The following is an 18467-nucleotide window of genomic DNA, read 5'->3' as shown; positions in this document are numbered from 1 at the left end:
TACATTATTTTTTGTTTTTCAATAATTTTTTATTTCCAGCAAAAAATTTTATTATATTTTTTATTATTCCTATTTTTCGTCATAAAAAAAGATATATATATATATATAAATATATATATATATATGTGTGTGTGTGTGTGTGTGTATATATATAATTAAAAAAAATTATAAATATATTTAATTTTTATATATTAACTGTAAAACCTGATGCACAATAGTGCTAATGTTTCCTCTTTTTCAGTTTCTTTTTATTTCCTTTAGTTTTAGCATTAGTATCTGATCCTTTTTCTATTTCTATCTTTCGTTTTACCGTTTCTGTCGTACTTTCTTCCAATATGATATTGCTGCATTCTGAAGTTGCTGCAGGTACACTAAATCCTGGAATCTATTCTCACAATTTTATAAATATTAAAATGTTTAAAAAATTAATATATTTTTTTTAAGTTATTATAAGTTACTTACAAATGGTTTAACCAGTTTAAATATCAATTTTTCATGCTGCACATTTTCTCTATTTAAACTTATTTGTACTATGACTGGATCGAAAGTGCGAAATATAATATTTCCACAAGTTTGTGAATGATCTTCACCATTATATGTAAATATAACATTAGATTCTTTGTTTTTATTTAAATATAAAGTACCCTCCAAACCAAATTTTGGAATTAATACTTGCAGAGCATTTTTTCGCACAAAGAGTATATATCCTTCTTCATCTTGAATTTTCTCTCTAAAGAATAACTAAAAAAGAAAAGAAAAATGTAATAAAAAATAAACATATATATAAATAAATAATAAATTCAGGTAATAAAATTCAATATATTAATATACTAGATACAAACATGTGTATTTAATGCTACAGATGCTCGGCTAGCATATTGAGCCATTCTACTACGATAATTCAGATTATGACAGAGTGTTTGATTTTTTTTCTTATCTAATAAATCAGGATATGTTGCATCAGCCCCAATGCAAACTGCTAATAAACGATGAACCATTACATCTGCATATCTATGAAATTAAATAAATATAAATAAATATATATATAACACAAATATATATATAGATTTTTTACCGTCGAATAGGCGATGTAAAATGAGTATAAATAGGACACGCCAAACCATAATGATAATATTCACTTTGTTGATGCATTCCACTAATAAAATATATAGCTTGCATCATACAACGCGTAGTAAGTATTCTTAACATAGTATTAAAATATGGATTGCTTTCCTTATGACAGTTATCTAATGATTCTGCTAATTCTTTACCACTATTAACGTTTATAATAAAGCCCTATTAAAAGAAATGATTCAATATCTTTAAATTATTTTTTTGAACACATTTTTTATACCTGATTTTTTGCAGCCTTTATAAGAGGTTCAAAATTAGAAGGTGGAGGTTCAGGATGCCTTCTTAATATAGCACATTCTGGGAATTCTTCTAAAATTTTTGTAGCAACTGAAATATTTGCAAGTAACATAAATTCTTCTACCATAGAGTTAGTTTCTCGTAATTTTTTTGCTTCTACATCAATAGGATCATGGGTTTCACAATCTACTTGAAAACGAATTTCTGGAGATGCTAACACTAGTGCTCTAAAATAAAAAGAAAATATAAATTTTTTATTTTTTTTTAGATATATTTTTAGATATATTCTTATAAAAGAATTTAAAGTTTACTTTACCCATTCTCCAGACGTCTTTTTTTTAATTTTTTAGCTAAGCTATTAAGATTTCTTAGTGATTTTGAAAGTGAATCTTGCTGAGAAACATCATCAATTTTTAATTGAGCTTCATCATAAGTCATCGCTGCTCGTGAATAAATTATGGATTTACAATATCTAGTATTAATTATATTCGCATCTTCATCCATTTCCCATATACAAGAAAATGTTAATCTCTCTTCTTTTTCACGTAAAGAGCAAAGATTTGAACTAAGTAAATCTGAAGTTAATAATATATTTTGATGAATTGATAAAATTTTCAAAATTTTATCTAATAAAAATTAAATTTAAGTAAATTTTACCAGGAAGCATATGAATTCGTGTATCAACCAAATATACAGTTGTACTTCGTAGTGCTGCTTCTTTATCCAAAGCTGTTCCTGGTCTCATAAAATGTGTTACATCTGCAATATGTACACCTACTTCTAAATTACCATTTGATAAATATCTACAATGAAGAGCATCATCAATATCTGTACATCCTGGTGGATCAACTGAACATATATCTAAATGTCTAAAATCTTCTCTTTGAACTAAATCCTAAAAATAATGCATTCATTTTACATGATTTTTGAAAAAATTATTTTCTCTCATATTATTACATACAGAATCTGTAATACACCATGGCATTTTTGGCAATGAGCTAAGAACAGCATCAGAAAATCGACTATGGGGAATATCATGCTCTAACAATATTACTTCATTTTCAGTAGTTTTGTCTCCTATTTCACCTAACGCACGTACAAAATGACCAAGAGGATATCGAGAATTACGTGGCCATGAATCTATAGCTACAATGATTCTCTGTTTACTTAACATTCCATATTGCCTAGTTTCGATTCTTATTTTAGGTATTTTTCGTTCAGCTGGGACAAATAAATGTCGTACATTCTAAAAAAACAGAAGATATATATATTATATAAATAAATATCTATGAAGATATATGTATATTATATATGATCTAATTATGACAATTTATAAGCTCTTACCCCTTCTATATTACTAGGTTGTAATATTCCACAATATTGTCTCCAATTTCTTCTAATAATACCAACAATCTTGCCAGTAGGTGATTTTTCCATTTTGTTTGATGATATAAATTTATCTAATACTTTCTTTGTTTCTAAAGCATCATCATCTGTTTCTTCTTCATCTTGTAAAACAATATCACTAGGAGATGACCACTGATCTTCTGGTAAAATTTCTAATGCAATTATATCACCATCAACAGCTCTATTAAGGTTATTACGACCTTGGATAAAAATCTACAATTAAATATACATGATAAATACATATGTATTAAAAATATAGAAAACAAATACTTACAGTCTTTTCAAATCCATCTACATTCACAAATCCTTCAAGAAAATTTTCTTTTGAAGCTGTAAATGTTCCTTGCAAAAGTTTTCCATATTTTATGCCATCATGTATTTCTGATGGTGTAAGATGACATGGGAAAAATTCTCGACCTTCAGATATCATACCATAACTTTTTTTGCATAATTTATCACTTAAAAAACCTGAATTTTCTAATGATAAAATATAATCTTCCACTAAAAATAATAGTAATTTAAATTAAAATAAATGTGATTTTAGTTTATTTTAATTCTTTTCAAAAAAAAATTTTACTTGAAATAGTTGGGATTCCTTCATTTTTTGCTAATTCTCTGTTTTGCGCATCATCTGTTAATAATACAGTTTTAATTTTAATATGATCTAAATTTAAATGTGTATTATACCATTTTGCTGCCATTCTAATAGCTCTATCATTTCTATCACTTGTGCTTTCACCTGGATTACGTTCAATATAAGTTTCTCTATATAAAATTAATAAAAAAATAATAATAAAATATATAATATAAATTTTATCTATAAATATATATATTATTAACATACTTATGATGTTCATTAACAAATACATAAAATTTCCTTTGTACATTATTGATAAGATTTTTCAATCTTTTATAAACAATAGAACTTTTATGTTTCACTTCTTCTAATACTGTTTGTACAATTATGACATTATAAAAAACATCTTCTTCTAAAATATCAATCTAAAATTATATTTGTATATGTTACATTAAAAAATGACAAATTTTAAATTTAATACATTATATAAAAAATCTTTCATTTCAAAATACATTACCTGATCTAAAATAATATTAGTATCGATTAATAGATAATGAGATTCCATTATTTTAAAATTTTTTATCTTCGAATCTTCGTCTAAAATTACATTTCGAATTCTATACACACATTTTTCACAAACTTTAGAACCACAATGAATATCATTTCTAAGATAATGTTCTCTAATTGTCTAATATGTAAAATAAATATTATATAAATATATTAGTATTATTTTATTACATTTAATTCATTATAAACATTAAAAATAAATCTGATCGTATTTAATGTAAATCATAAAATTTTATTCCTGTACCTTAAATACATTTCCTCCTTTAGTTTTTCTAAAAAATACTTTTGTTGTTAACATATTGCTTGTTTTTGTTACATAAAAAAATATTTAATTAATCATATATTTTTTTGATATAAGAAAATAGAAAGTATTTCTTAAATTCAAACACGTATGTATATCGTCAATTGATTATAAGTACATATATAGAAGACAGTATCTCCATATGATAAAACAAGGTAGGCAACTGTGAATAGCATAAATTATAGTTTCATGACAATCTCTTAATGATTTCACAGATTTGTCTAGTAAATCAATTAACCAATCATAATTAAAATCATTTAATATAAAAAAATTATATGAATCTATATTATAAAATATATTATTTTTCAATTTTATTGAATTATGAGAAAAAAATTTGTGAATTAGATATTTTATTATAATTTTTAATTTGAAATATAATAAATTACAATAATTACAAAAATATAAGTTATATTAATATATCCTTCTAAACAAAATAAAAATTACTAAAAAAATATTTAATTTATAAAATTTTTCATGAAATTTTTTTCTTAGTAATATATAAAAATTTTATCTATAAATTTTGAAACAATCGATTATCGAAGATAGAAGAATAAATTTCGATTTATCGATAGAAAAACATTTGTCTTTGTGCTTACAGAGAATGACAGTTCTATAAGCAAGTAGTATGCAAGTATGTACGAGTACTTATTCCACTGTCAGATAATCCACGTGATGATCAAAAATTTATGGTTACTTTTTTGATTTTTCTGTTTCATTCTATCGAGTGTAATTTAAAATATTCTGATTATCTTCTTTTTCACTAATGTCATGACTACATATCATGGATAATAAAGGAAAACCGATTGGTAAAAATATATGTATTAATTGAAGACATCTAATGCAAAGTGATTTTCCTATTACGCGGAATAACTTATTCACTGTAAGAATTTTTTTGAATGATTAGGAATGCCATAAGTAACGTGTCAACCTACTATTATTTGACATATTATATTTAAATACTTTTTGCAACGATTAACTATTAGTAAATTCTAAAATTACGTCGTACATTTCATTCGGAAAAATACCATTAATGGAATCGTATTTACTATTATCAGAAATTGGATAGGAATGTTTATTAAATGATCTCATAATTAGCGCAACTAATATTAACGACGCAATGGAAAAATTTGCTATTGATTTGGATAAAGTTTTGGATGATTTCGAATTTAACGAAGGTAAAAACTATTATTTAATTTTATTTCGTGTAATAAACAGAAATATTTCCATGTTTAAAATTATAAAGAGTTAGTGATTTTGTTTTTTTGTATCATTTTCTAATTCTTTTTATTGAGAATAGCTTTAATTGTAATATTTTTTTTATAAAAATTATATTATTTATTATAAAAATGTGATAAAAGTTTGAAATTTTTAAATGTGAGAAATTAGTTAATTTATTTAATTTAAATAATTTAAATTAGTTTCCTTAAAAATAATTTTACTTAAAACATAATTATTTGTTTTTTTTTTCTTTAAATTGTTAATATGTAATATTAATTAAATGGATATATCTTGCAGATTGTGCAGAACAAATAGCATCCGTTAGTCCTGCAACAAATAATGCATCATCTTCTTCAGTTAAATGTAATTTAGAACCTTCAAATTTAAAAACTTATAATTATCTTCTTATAGAATCTAAAAAAACCAATAAAGAATTTGATATTATATTACCTTTAGAAAGACATAAAGATTTACAACAAATTAATACAAAAAGTAAATGTATTAGTGAAGAAGATTCAATTTCTGAAAATCTCACTTATAGTACAGAAGAATCAACAATAAAAAATACAGATGTAAATCAGTTTTATACACAAGAATGCACAAATGATAATAATGTGATACAAAAACAATCTGTTCCATCTTATGATTCTGAACAGGTTTCTCTGGCAATATATAATGATATATCACAAAAAACAAGCATAATACAAAAACAAAATAGCAGTAGCAGTCTAAAGATTGACAATGAATATGATAAGAAATTGAACCAATTTAATTTGAAGCCTAGTGTTAGTAATGTTTTCAGTAGTCTGAATGAATATATTAATGCTCCCCCTGGAAGTTCAGATTGTATTAATTCTGTATTAGATAATTCAGATACACAATCTGATTCAGAATCTAAAACTATTTATCACATCAATGAGATACCTCATTTAATTCAAATTAATACTAAAGATAATGATAAAAGCATAGCACTTAAAGAAACAATTAACATAACTAATTCAACTACAGAACCATCTATTTCAAATCAGGATGTTATGATACCTATAACTTTAGAGTTACCTATCACATATGAATCTAATATTAAAGAAGATGTAAAAAATGTCCATCTAACAAATTTGGAATCAGAAAGTGAAATAGAATTTTCTAAAGATGTTATAATAAATAAAGCTTGCACTGAATTAAGTAAAAATGTAGAAATTGAAAATGAGGAATCTGATAGGATGAATCATGAAAATAATTCTATGCCTGAATGTACTTACATCCAAAATGATTATTATGAAAATGAATCTACAACCAAATTAGTGACTAACCAAGATAGTGAAACAAAATTAAGCATGGAAAATATTGATACAATTAATGAACATGGGAACAGTTTAAATTTAGCACATAAATCAATTGGATTTAGTAACATTGATGATTTATCAGAAGAAGAATTGACCAAATATTTAGCTGAATTAGAAGAGGAGGAGAAATTAAGAGAAAGCTATAATAAACATGAAAATATTATTACTAGAACACAGAATGATTCTCAAAAAGATGAGAATAAGCAAAATGTTGAAATTTCTACAAATATTTCTATAAAATCTTTTAACATGATAGAATCTGAATCCAATGAAAAAGAAAATATTTCAATAACTGATTGTAAGAAAGAGGAAACAAATAAAGAATTATTAAATAATATATTACAGAAACAAAATGTACAACATGATGATCAATTAAATAAAGATATACACAAAGATATTTTAAATAATCCAAATAATAAAGAAATAAAATTATTACATACAGCTAATGTAATTAAAGATGACAAGGTAATATTAGAAAATGAATGTGTGCCTGTAAAAAATATTAAGGATAATCAAGAACATTCTATATACAGTTTAAATATTAATCAGGGATCATTAAGTAATGATAAAACCGAAATACAATTAAAAGAGCAGAAAGGAAATTCTACACAGTATAGCCAAGCATGTGAATTGAAGACATCAAATGATTTTGATAATATTTCTGAAGAAAAAGTGACACCTGAGGTAAATGTATTAATTGATAAAACATCTACATCTTTGGAAGTTTATACAAAACCAAATATAAGTGATATTAACAATGAATCAGAAAAACCAATACGTCCACAAACATTGGATATTGTTTTAACAAATAATAGTAATGAACATCAAGCACTTGATTCTACAAGTGATACTCCATCCTATCAAGTACAATCAGATATTGATGGTACAAAGGAAGATCAAGGATCTTCACCAGATATTGTAGAAAATTCTGTACCAGAATCTGGTCCTGTTTTGGGAAAACAACCACCGTTTTGGGTTCCTGATAGTGATGCACCTAGTTGTATGCTATGTGATGTTAAGTTTACTGTACTCAAAAGACGACATCACTGTCGTGCATGTGGAAAAGTGTTGTGTAATAAATGTTGTAATATGAAATATAAATTAGAATATCAAGGAAATATTGATTCGCGTGTTTGCGTTTCATGTTATCAACTTCTTACTAAAGGTAATTTCTCTATAACATAATATCATTTTGAAGTATTAAAAAATTTTATACATTATTTTGAAATATTAAAAAATTAATTTTTTACTTAGCTGAAACAGAACGAGGTATGGGAGAATGGTCTTCTGGTTATTCTACATGTGTAAATAATAATGATATCAATTCACCCCAGGTATGCAGGATATAAATTAAAATAATTTTATAAAATGTTATGTATTTTTTTTTTATATAAAAAAATGTAAATCTATTAAGAGAGTGCTTAAAGTATTACTCTTGCCATGTAATATTTAAAAATTTGTGAAATTTATCAAGATTTGTGTAATTTAGATTTTTAATTTATTTATTTATATTTCTAATTTATTTTTTTATATTTATGTATAATTTATACACATATATATCTATTTATATTTTTAATTTACTTATTTATCTTTTTGTTTTGTTTATATTTTTGATTTAATTATTAATATGTAAATATTATACTTATACTTTATGTTAGATATGTTTTATTATTTTAATTATATATTTATTTGATCTATTTGATTTTTTTTATTTAAATCTTCATATTATTTATATATTAATAATTGAGAGTAACACTTTTGAAGCTCTCTTTGTCAACATGAAGTATATTATCAATAGTAGCTTGCTATATTTGTTTCATTCTAATGTAGCATTGAATAATTACTTTCAATTGTTTATAATTTTTTGTTTTATTAATTTGGTTCAGTTGTTTATAAAACTAGCAATATGAGATATTATACTGCTAAATCTTTGATTGTGAATTTTACTACATTTTTATGAATGCAAATACTCAATAAATTTTTGTTTATTAATTTCTTAATTTTTATCGAAAACAACACATTTGCAATGGATACTTGTAAGACTTATTAATCTCTTATATTTAATCAATTCTTATTGTTATATTTTAAACATTATTTTCCTTTTAATTTATGAATATTAAATTCTGTTGAATTTATTGATTCTGATTAAATGTAAAACAAATTAAATTAAAAAAAATCTTTACTTTATATGAATTAACTTAAATATTAGTATAAGTTTTATAATCACCTATAACAACTTGTTGAATACTTCTTTTTTGTTATTATTTAAAATAAATTTATCTGCATGAGAGTAATAATTTAACATATAAATTTATAGCTATAAATTTATTAAATATATACTTTTATAATGCGCTTTTTAATTATTAAATAAAAATAAATATTTTTTTATTAAAATTTGTTTTTAAATCAATAATTTATTTTTTAAAAAAATAAATTTACAGTAATGTATTTTACCTGTTTGCATTATGTTTCTTACATATTATCAATTTTTCTTTTACATGATTGCAAACATAAGGCATGTATTTGAATTGTAGTGTTTGAACTTTTGTGAAAAGTTTGTTTTATATCTTAATAGTAATTAATATCCAATAAACACAGAAAATTTCTTCTATGATCATCTTATTAATTCAATTGTATAAATTTATTAATAGTCATTGTTTAGAATTCTATATTAAAATTTTATTGAATATGTATCCTTTATCATTTTATTGATTTTATTGCTAATATTTTTTGTGCATCTTATTTGAATTTTAAAATTTTTTTTTCAAAATAAAGTAAAATTAGTTTGTGAAATTAATAAATTAAAAATTATTGAATTATTCAATATAATTTTAAGCTATTTAATAATTTAATAATGCATAATTGCATTGTAATTAAAATATAATTAACAATAATATTCTATTTTATGATCTGTGCATGATCTGTGTTTACTGGATAAAGAAATAAATGTGAATGTTAGGAGTATTCGACAAATGGTTATAGGGGAGACAGCCTAATCCAAATAATCCCATGGAGTACTGTTCAACTATACCACCCTTGCAACAGTTAGCTGGCGGATTACCTCCACCTCCTACAGTTATGGTACCAGTTGGAGTCCTTAAAAGGGAAGATGGTACAAAAAATCGGCCTGAAATTTCAAAATCTGTTATGTTTAGTGATGGTAAGTAAAAACTATATATATATATATATATATATTATTTATATTTATTCAAATTTAAAAAAATGCTTGATTAAAGAGTTTATTTTTATTGTAAAATTAAATACTTCAATTTTTAAATATTTTAAAATATAATGATTTAATTTATTATAAAAATTATTTATGCATAAATATTAAAACTGTATTTCATATTATAATAATTTCATAACATTTAATACTTAGTGATTAATGTATTATAATATTAATAACTTTATACAATAACTCTACACACTTTACTCTTAACACACCTTGTTATAGTATTTTTAGTTCTTTGAGTTAAAATTATACTTCCTCCTCTATCCAAGTTATTATTATTTTTTATCTTTTATCTCCTTCAAATATTTCACCTTTTCACTGAACCTTTTCCTTCCTATTTGTTTTGGTTTTATGCACCTCTAACTAAAACACAGGAATAAGGCCTGGCTGTGACCTGACAGAACTAGACATGTCGTGGGATATGAAACCACCATACCGGAAATCTGGAAGCAAAAGGATACCTACACCTGGTTCATCTATGCCAAGTACTTCTGTCAAAAAACAAAATCTACCACGTTTGGATCCAAATACTGAAAGCTATGTGCCACAAGATCCTAATGCCCTTCCGCCAACTGTAACAATACATAAAGGACGTATGTATATTTTTGAATTTATAAAATAAAGCTTTTTGTTAGTATTATATAATATAGATATTCAATTTACAAAACAGAGGTGTCATACCATGCTGTAACGAATGAGAATCTTCTCTACAAAACATTGAAAAATGAATGTGAACCACCTGTTATGTTTGCTATTAATAGAAATCTCTATGCTTATGTCAAAATATTGACTTGTAAGTATATCTTCTAACTTTCTTTCTGTCTGTCCCTCTCTCTCTTTCTTTCTCTAATTTAAGAAAATTATTTTTAGTAAATTGTTGTGTTAATAAAACGTGTTGGAATGTAACATCAAAAGGATTGGATTGTGTCGGACAAGACGAAGTTATATTATTGATTGAAGTACTGCCTGATGAAACCCGAGTTCCTAAAGATCTACTTCTTTTCATTAACCAGTTACATCTCGAAGCTATGAAAGGTATTACTTATAATTTGCTCTAATTAATTTATATTGTTTTATCATTGGTTTTTTATATAGGAAATACTGTGTCCGAATTGGGATTTTCAATATACCAAGGAGGAAATTTTTTGGATTCTCGAGAACATGCAGGATTTCTGTTTATTCGACAAACATTGCAATGCTTACAAAAAATTATATTACCTCCTGCTCCATTTCTAATTGGTCTTCTAGTTCACAGGTTTGTTTTTTTTTTTTTTAAGTTTTTTTATAATATAAAATAACCATTAAATATTTATTACTTTCAATTTGTTCAATTTCTATAGATGGGAAACACCATGGGCGAAAGTATTTCCGTTACGTCTTATTTTACGACTTGGAGCAGAATATCGTTATTATCCTTGTCCATTATTCTCAGTTCGGTTTCGAGACGCGTTATATTTCGAGATAGGACATACTGTTATGAAAGTTTTAGCAGATTTTAGAAATTTTGCATACACATTACCAGGTGTAAGAGGATTAATAATTCACTTAAAAAATAGAATGACGGATGTAATGTTTCCAAGAAATCGATATGATCAAGTGATTAAAGGTTTAAATAATTCAAATGATCATGTATTAGCATATGCTTCAAATTTTAGCATTGATGCCGACTCACATTTAGTTTGTATACAAACTAACACTGGTGATGAAAGTAGTTATCAAACACAAGCAATAAGTATCAATAATAATCCAAGGACAAGTACGTATTTGATTTAAAAATTTACATATTATTTTTTTGAATGTTTAAAAAAAATTCTTTTAATCAATATAGTAACAGGCACCAGCTTTATTGTTATTAATGGAGCATTGAAATCATCAATGGGTCTCTCTGCGAAATCTAGTATAGTTGAAGATGGATTGATGGTAGAAATAATGCCAGAAAAAATGGAAGCTTTAAAGGCGGCTTTAAAAAATATGCAAGATTTTTCTATTGGATGTGGTCGACAAGGAGCACCTGAACCTGATGAAACAGTGAATATAAAATGGGTCGATAATGACGTGCAATTTAATTTAGGGTAAGCGTTTTATAATTAATATTTATAGCTATTTATTTAAGTTGATTATCTGTTTTGTAGAGTTAAAAGTCCTATAGACGGACAACCGATGGATGGTATTCCTTCAATTAGAGTACATAATGGTATTGATTATAAGGGAACAAGTAGATTTATTCGGTGGACAGAAGTATTTATTATTAATGTATGTTTAAAATATATTTTTAGATGTTTAAAATGTATGTTTAGAATATATTTTGAATTGTGAATTGCTTATATTATTTATAATATATAATTAAACTTTTTTTTTTGAAGTCTGATGATCATCCGAATGGCGTTTATGATCCAGTCGATATAAATAAATTATCAGGAAATATAGCAAAAGCAACGTGTACAGCTTTAGTGAAACTATTGGATCTATTAGCCAATGCTGGTTTAACAAAACTTGGTGTAAGAACAACTATTCATCCCGATAATGTAAGTATATTATAGTAATTTAATAGTTTTAAAAAAACTAATTTAATCATTTTTAAAACTTTATTACTTTATTACTTTATTATATAATCTTTAAGAATTTAAAATAATTCTGAATGTAACAAAAAAAATATAATTAAATTATAATAATATTAGGTGGGTTATGAAGCTGGTAGTGAAGGTATGAAATTGCCTCCAATCTACATGAACAGTTTGGACAACGAATTAATTCAAGTCCTGCATAAAGCAGCACAAAGCAGTCAAGACACACATACTGTGCTTGAATTAATTTTTTACATACTCGACGATTGAAATCTTGTTCTGTTCATTCTTGTTACGATTTTATTAAAATAACATTATAGAAATATAAAGGTCGCGATGTTTGTACACACCCGAAATGTACAATTAAAGACTCGTGGAATCACTGATAAATAGAACTTTTAAAGAAAAAATATTTTTTATCCGAGTACTAATCACCTATATAAATAATGAAATACAAGAACAACGCTTATGTTATGAAAATATATTGCATTATGTTCGAACATAATTATAACGAACGATAAAAAACAAAAATTGTAAAATTTAAAACTAGAAATAGAATTTGTTTTAAATTACATTAGCTTTACTCCTTAGGGTTCTGGAATTCGAATCTGTTTTAAAAAAAATTATTATTATTACATTTTTTGTATATCATATAAATTTTATAAAAAAAAAAAACGATAATGGAAAATTCTTTGCAACTAAAATCAAAATCAAATACTATTATTTGTTATTATGTAAATATATTTGTTTTTGTTGTTATTCATGTAATATGTGTATAATGATAGTTAATAATACTTTTTTTGTCAAAAAAATATTAAAAATATTAATGTGATAAACTGAAATATTTTTATTTATTTATCTTTCTGCATTATAATAAAAAACAAAATTTTATATTATAAAAATTCTTTGATAAAATATTTTTAAATATTTCAAATTAATTCGTTTTTTATATCATGTACGTTAAATATTTTTAATATTAATATTAATAGTAATATATTAATAAATACAAATTATTGTACTTTAAATATTGATTAAGGACTTAAGGTTTAAAGCTAATTTAAAATAATTATTATATAAGTAAGTACTATAATCATAACACAAGGAAATTTATAATTTAATTTAATATTATTTATTTAAAATTATATATTGATATATTGATTTTCTAAAACTACTTATAGAATTTTACTTTATAAATTTGATTTCATACTTATATTCATATGTATCTTGTTAAATTTTGTAATTTTTTATTAATTGAAATTTTTATATTTTAAATTTGATTTTAACAAAAAAAAATGAAATCTATGATATTTTGTCTCTATTGATAATAAGAAAAATTTAAATATAAAAATATTTATCATGAATATTTATAATAATAATTGCTGATAATGATCTGTAAATATGTATAAAAGTTAAGTACTATTTTATTATAATTCTATAAATTTTCTTTTTCGAAATAATTATTAATTTATGGATAAAAAACTTTTAAAATACAACATTTTAATAGTTTAATTTTTTGCGCTATTTTATAACATTTTAATAAATTAGATAGCATTTTATGCATATTTGATGCTTTGCCAGATGAGTGGTAGGTACTTATATCTAAATTTTATTGAAATACCAAAAATTTATGATAAGTATGTTCAGTTTCAATAAGCAAGACAGTGAAAAATGCTAACTTTCTCTATTGTTGTAATCAATATGATAATGAATATATAAATGTTTATATTTGTTATTAAAAAAATTGGAAAGAAAAAATCCACATATTTTATTAATATATATAATTATAGAATTTTATTTTTTATTGCTTGCATTGCAAGATTTTTCTAAAAAATGTTTAATATAATAAACCATAGAATCAAGACAATTATAATAAATTTACTTGACTGTAAGAAATTGTATACATTATATTTTAACATTATAAAACATTTAATTCGTTAATACAAATTAGCTAAAATTTGTAATTCGATAGAAAAATGTGTAAATAAATAAAAAAATTGTGTGGATAATTATTTTTGTTTTTATTTTTGATCATGTTCGAAAGAAATACATTTGAAATATATATAATATATATTTTTATTTTTATGTAATATATATTGTATATATATATTTCATAAATTGTATGTATATTTCTTAAATTGTAGCGCGTAAAGAATGAAATAGTAAAAAAACAAAAATAACTATAATACCATTTTGTTATCATATTCTCTAATGTGCGTTAAAAATGAAAACGTCAAACAACTTTGTAGAATGTTTCGAATGATAATATTAGTAAATACGATGAGAAATTGAATGAGAAAAACGATTTTAATCGTTTTTTTCTACATAAAAATTAATAAACTATGCCAGTTTTGCTATTGACAATTAATATGATATGATCATGGCGGAATCTACGAAGAAGACGGAAAATGATAAAGTTAAGTGTAAAATTTTAATTGTTGGAGCTGGAATGGCTGGACTATCAGCTGCAAATCATTTATTAAAAAATCACGAAACCGATTTCTTGATTGTCGAAGCACGAGGTCGAATAGGTGGTCGTATAGTTGCTACCAAAATCGGTGAGTTTTTACTTAACCTATTTCAGAATTTTATTAATCAATAAAAGTTCGATTCTTCATTTTAATTTTTAATTTTAACGAATCTATTTTTTTAAATACATTATAACATATAAATATAGAAGTGTTGATTTTTTATTTGTATTTGCAATATTCAATTATTATTATAATGACATAAAAGTATGAGAACATAAAAGTATAGATTTAATTAAAGATTTTACCATTTCATTTTTATTTTATTTAAATTATTTTTTAATAAATGTTCAAACAGATTTTAGATATAAAATAAAATTTTAATTTTATTATGGAAAATCAAATATAAAATTATATTAAATAATAAATATAATTTCTTCAATTTTAATTATTGGGAATAATTATACTTAAACAATTTTGAATTTTAAATTCACATCCACTTTAATACAGGCAATGAAAAGGTAGAATTAGGAGCAAATTGGATCCATGGAGTCCTAGGGAACCCAATGTTTGAATTAGCTATGGCAAATGGATTAATAGATATTATACGTGTACCAAGGCCTCATAAAGTTGTAGCTGCTATGGAAGATGGAAAACAATTACCTTTTCCAATTTTGCAAGAAATTTATGAAGCTTATGTATGTTTTTTAAGAAGATGTGAGGAATATTTTTTAAGTACTTATAGTCCCCCAGATGGAATAAATAGTGTTGGAGCACACGTGGCATTAGAAGCTGAAATATATTTATCCACCTTACTACCTGAAGAAAGAAAAATTAGGCAATTGTTATTTGATTGCTTACTTAAAAGAGAAACCTGTATTACTGGCTGTGATAGTATGGAAAATGTTGATTTGTTGGAAATGGGTTCGTATGCAGAACTTCAAGGTGGAAATATTAGTCTTCCAGATGGATATAGTGCTATATTAGAACCAGTTTCAAAGCATATACCAAAAAGCAGCATTTTGACTAAACATGTTGTCACTAAAATTAGGTAAACAGAGCTTGAAATTGGTTTCTTATCAATATTAAATTTGTGTTGTGCATTTTCACACAAATATATTAATTATAGGTGGCAAAAAAAGAAATGTATGGACAATGAAAATTTTAATAACTGCTCTAATACAAACCCATCTATTGAAATACAGTGTGAAAATGGGAAAACAATATTAGCTGAACATGTGATTTGTACATTGCCATTAGGAGTACTTAAGGAAAAAGCTAATGATATATTTGAACCATCCTTACCAAATTATAAATTTGAAGCTATAAATAGACTTCTATTTGGTACTGTAGATAAAATATTTTTAGAATATGAAAGACCATTTTTAAATCCTGGTGTATCAGAAGTAATGCTTTTATGGGATGACCGAGGATTGTCGGAAGAAGAAAAGCAAGATATCAGTAAAACATGGTTCAGAAAGATCTATTCATTTACAAAAATTTCAGAAACTCTTTTGCTGGGTTGGATATCAGGAAAAGCTGCTGAATATATGGAAAAATTAAGTGGAGCAGAAGTGGCAGAGATATGTACATCAATATTGAGGAAATTTCTTAATGATCCATTTGTACCAGCACCAAAAAATTGTTTACGCACTTCATGGCATTCACAACCATATACACGTGGCTCCTACACTGCTATGGCTGTTGGTGCAAGTCAATTAGACATTAAATGTTTATCTGAGCCTATAGTGCAAGAAGATGATCCTTCAAAAATTATAATAACATTTGCTGGTGAACATACACACTCTTCCTTTTACAGTACAGTACATGGGGCATATCTAACTGGTCGAACTGCTGCTCAAGCACTTTTAGAATCAAGAAAAAATGAAAAGAATTCATTGAGTCTTAGTTGCGAAGATACAAGTGATCTTAGTTCATGGATACAAGGAATTTCCTTAAATTAAATAGCTATTTAAAGAAAAGAAAATAAAAGAAGATGAATCGAAAGTCCTCTATATTGAAATTTTCACACAATTGAGCACAATTTATTATCGTGGTATGAAGAATATTTTACACACTGTCGATTTGATGACAATTGTGATTTATAAATGTTTAGTATTAACGCGAAATCTTGTGAACTATTTTAATTTTGTAAATACTATAGCGAATTATTTATATTATGTACATAAAATGCCTGTTTAAGATTTTAAGACTTTATAAATATGTACTTACGATTTTATCTACTATCATACTTTTCTTCTTGGAAGGTAACTGGAAAGGGATGATAGTTTTAAAATCGTATCACAAAATGATGCTTCATTTTATGGAATCACCTACAACATGAATTATAAAAATTTTATATATTTAATGCTATCGAATGTGCTTTTTACTTTTAATAGAAATTGATTCAGACGTCCATAATAATTAATCATTGCATTGAATAATGATTCATTTTTATTTTTAAAACAATGGATAAAATAAATATAGTACAACATGATCTTAATTTGATGAAAAAATATTTATGTTTATATAGAAAATTTAACAATAATAATTATTATATATTTATACATACATACATATATATATATATATATATATGTATGTAAGTATATATAATTATATACAAGAAAAAGATTAGCAAAATTATAGAATGTTGCAGATTAAATTTTTATTTTTTTTTTTATGTACTCCTACTTTGAAGTAATATAACAAAGTGCATTTTTATCTAGTCATATTGTGCTATTAAGCATCATAGTTTTAAATATGCAACAAAAATATCCTTTGTTTTTTTATGTATTTCCTTTTTTTAATGCAAATAATATTTCATCTTGTAATAAAATTGATAATTTTACTTATTCATTTGTAATCATGATAATAGAAATAGGTGACCATAAATTGTATTTAAAATCGAAAATATCTGTAATATTATTGTTTTCTTATATACATTTAATATATCTTAAAAATTCTTTTTAATATATATTTTAGGTTTTTAAGATCCTAAATATACATTTATTTTTTGCAACTGCCACTTAATATTATTCATATTTGCAAATCTAATTGATGAAATATAATTGATGAAAAAATATTATATATATAATATATATATTTTATATATATATATAATATTATGCACAGATAGAATTATAATTGAAATAACTAATTTTCATTTAACATTCATATTTATTTTAATGAATTTTTTCATATTCTGAATTAATCTAAGTAAAAAAAAAAAAAAAAAAAATTAAAATTTTCTGTTTTCTGTAAGTTAAAAGTAAGAAAGAGAATATGAAATCTTTTTGATAGCGATTTTTATGAGTTTAAAAATAAACAATAACTTTATTATTATGTCTGTTTGTACATTTATTGTACAAATAAATATACAATATATTTTTAAGCAACTATGGCAATTACTTAATGGTACA

The 18467-nt window shown here is 24.0% G+C and overlaps 3 protein-coding genes across 6 annotated transcripts; 2 read left to right on the top strand and 1 right to left on the bottom strand.

Moving 5' to 3' along the window:
- Window positions 1–7: 7 nt before the first annotated feature.
- Window positions 8–4349, bottom strand: Dis3 (exosome complex exonuclease RRP44-like protein Dis3). Its single transcript, XM_031915201.2, has 14 exons — window positions 4167–4349; window positions 3873–4043; window positions 3623–3780; window positions 3356–3543; window positions 3053–3279; window positions 2716–2991; window positions 2333–2617; window positions 2029–2266; window positions 1688–1946; window positions 1355–1598; window positions 1076–1296; window positions 843–1011; window positions 463–741; window positions 8–385 (listed from the first exon to the last, which is right to left on the bottom strand). The coding sequence occupies exons 1-14, from the start codon at window positions 4218–4220 to the stop codon at window positions 221–223; spliced, it is 2934 nt and encodes a 977-aa protein (XP_031771061.2). The 5' UTR covers window positions 4221–4349; the 3' UTR covers window positions 8–220.
- A 456-nt stretch (window positions 4350–4805) lies between these two features.
- Sara (Smad anchor for receptor activation) lies at window positions 4806–14586 on the top strand. Of its 4 annotated transcripts, XM_086905175.1 has the most exons (14): window positions 4806–5029; window positions 5128–5398; window positions 5739–7949; window positions 8039–8118; window positions 9767–9944; window positions 10391–10609; window positions 10687–10809; window positions 10887–11051; window positions 11112–11271; window positions 11357–11772; window positions 11845–12088; window positions 12149–12269; window positions 12380–12541; window positions 12695–14586. In XM_086905175.1, the coding sequence occupies exons 2-14, from the start codon at window positions 5341–5343 to the stop codon at window positions 12848–12850; spliced, it is 4293 nt and encodes a 1430-aa protein (XP_086761301.1). In that variant the 5' UTR covers window positions 4806–5029; window positions 5128–5340; the 3' UTR covers window positions 12851–14586. The 4 variants fall into 4 exon arrangements, with proteins under 4 accessions (XP_086761301.1, XP_086761304.1, XP_086761303.1 ...); XM_086905178.1 differs by having other exon boundaries at window positions 4830–5398; window positions 9830–9944; window positions 10418–10609; XM_086905177.1 differs by having other exon boundaries at window positions 4830–5398; window positions 9830–9944.
- Window positions 14587–14594: 8 nt separating this feature from the next.
- Window positions 14595–17486, top strand: LOC100866724 (peroxisomal N(1)-acetyl-spermine/spermidine oxidase). The gene is made up of 3 exons (XM_003691765.4): window positions 14595–15135; window positions 15556–16096; window positions 16175–17486. The coding sequence occupies exons 1-3, from the start codon at window positions 14952–14954 to the stop codon at window positions 17007–17009; spliced, it is 1560 nt and encodes a 519-aa protein (XP_003691813.1). The 5' UTR covers window positions 14595–14951; the 3' UTR covers window positions 17010–17486.
- The last annotated feature ends 981 nt before the right edge of the window (window positions 17487–18467 follow it).

Source organism: Apis florea, unplaced genomic scaffold (assembly GCF_048593485.1).
Source record: "Apis florea isolate Af1SG1 unplaced genomic scaffold, ASM4859348v1 contig_2411_pilon, whole genome shotgun sequence".
NCBI classification, from domain to species: Eukaryota; Metazoa; Arthropoda; class Insecta; order Hymenoptera; family Apidae; genus Apis; species Apis florea.
The sequence above is the reverse complement of the archived record's forward strand: the minus strand, read 5'-3'. Positions and strand labels throughout refer to the sequence as shown.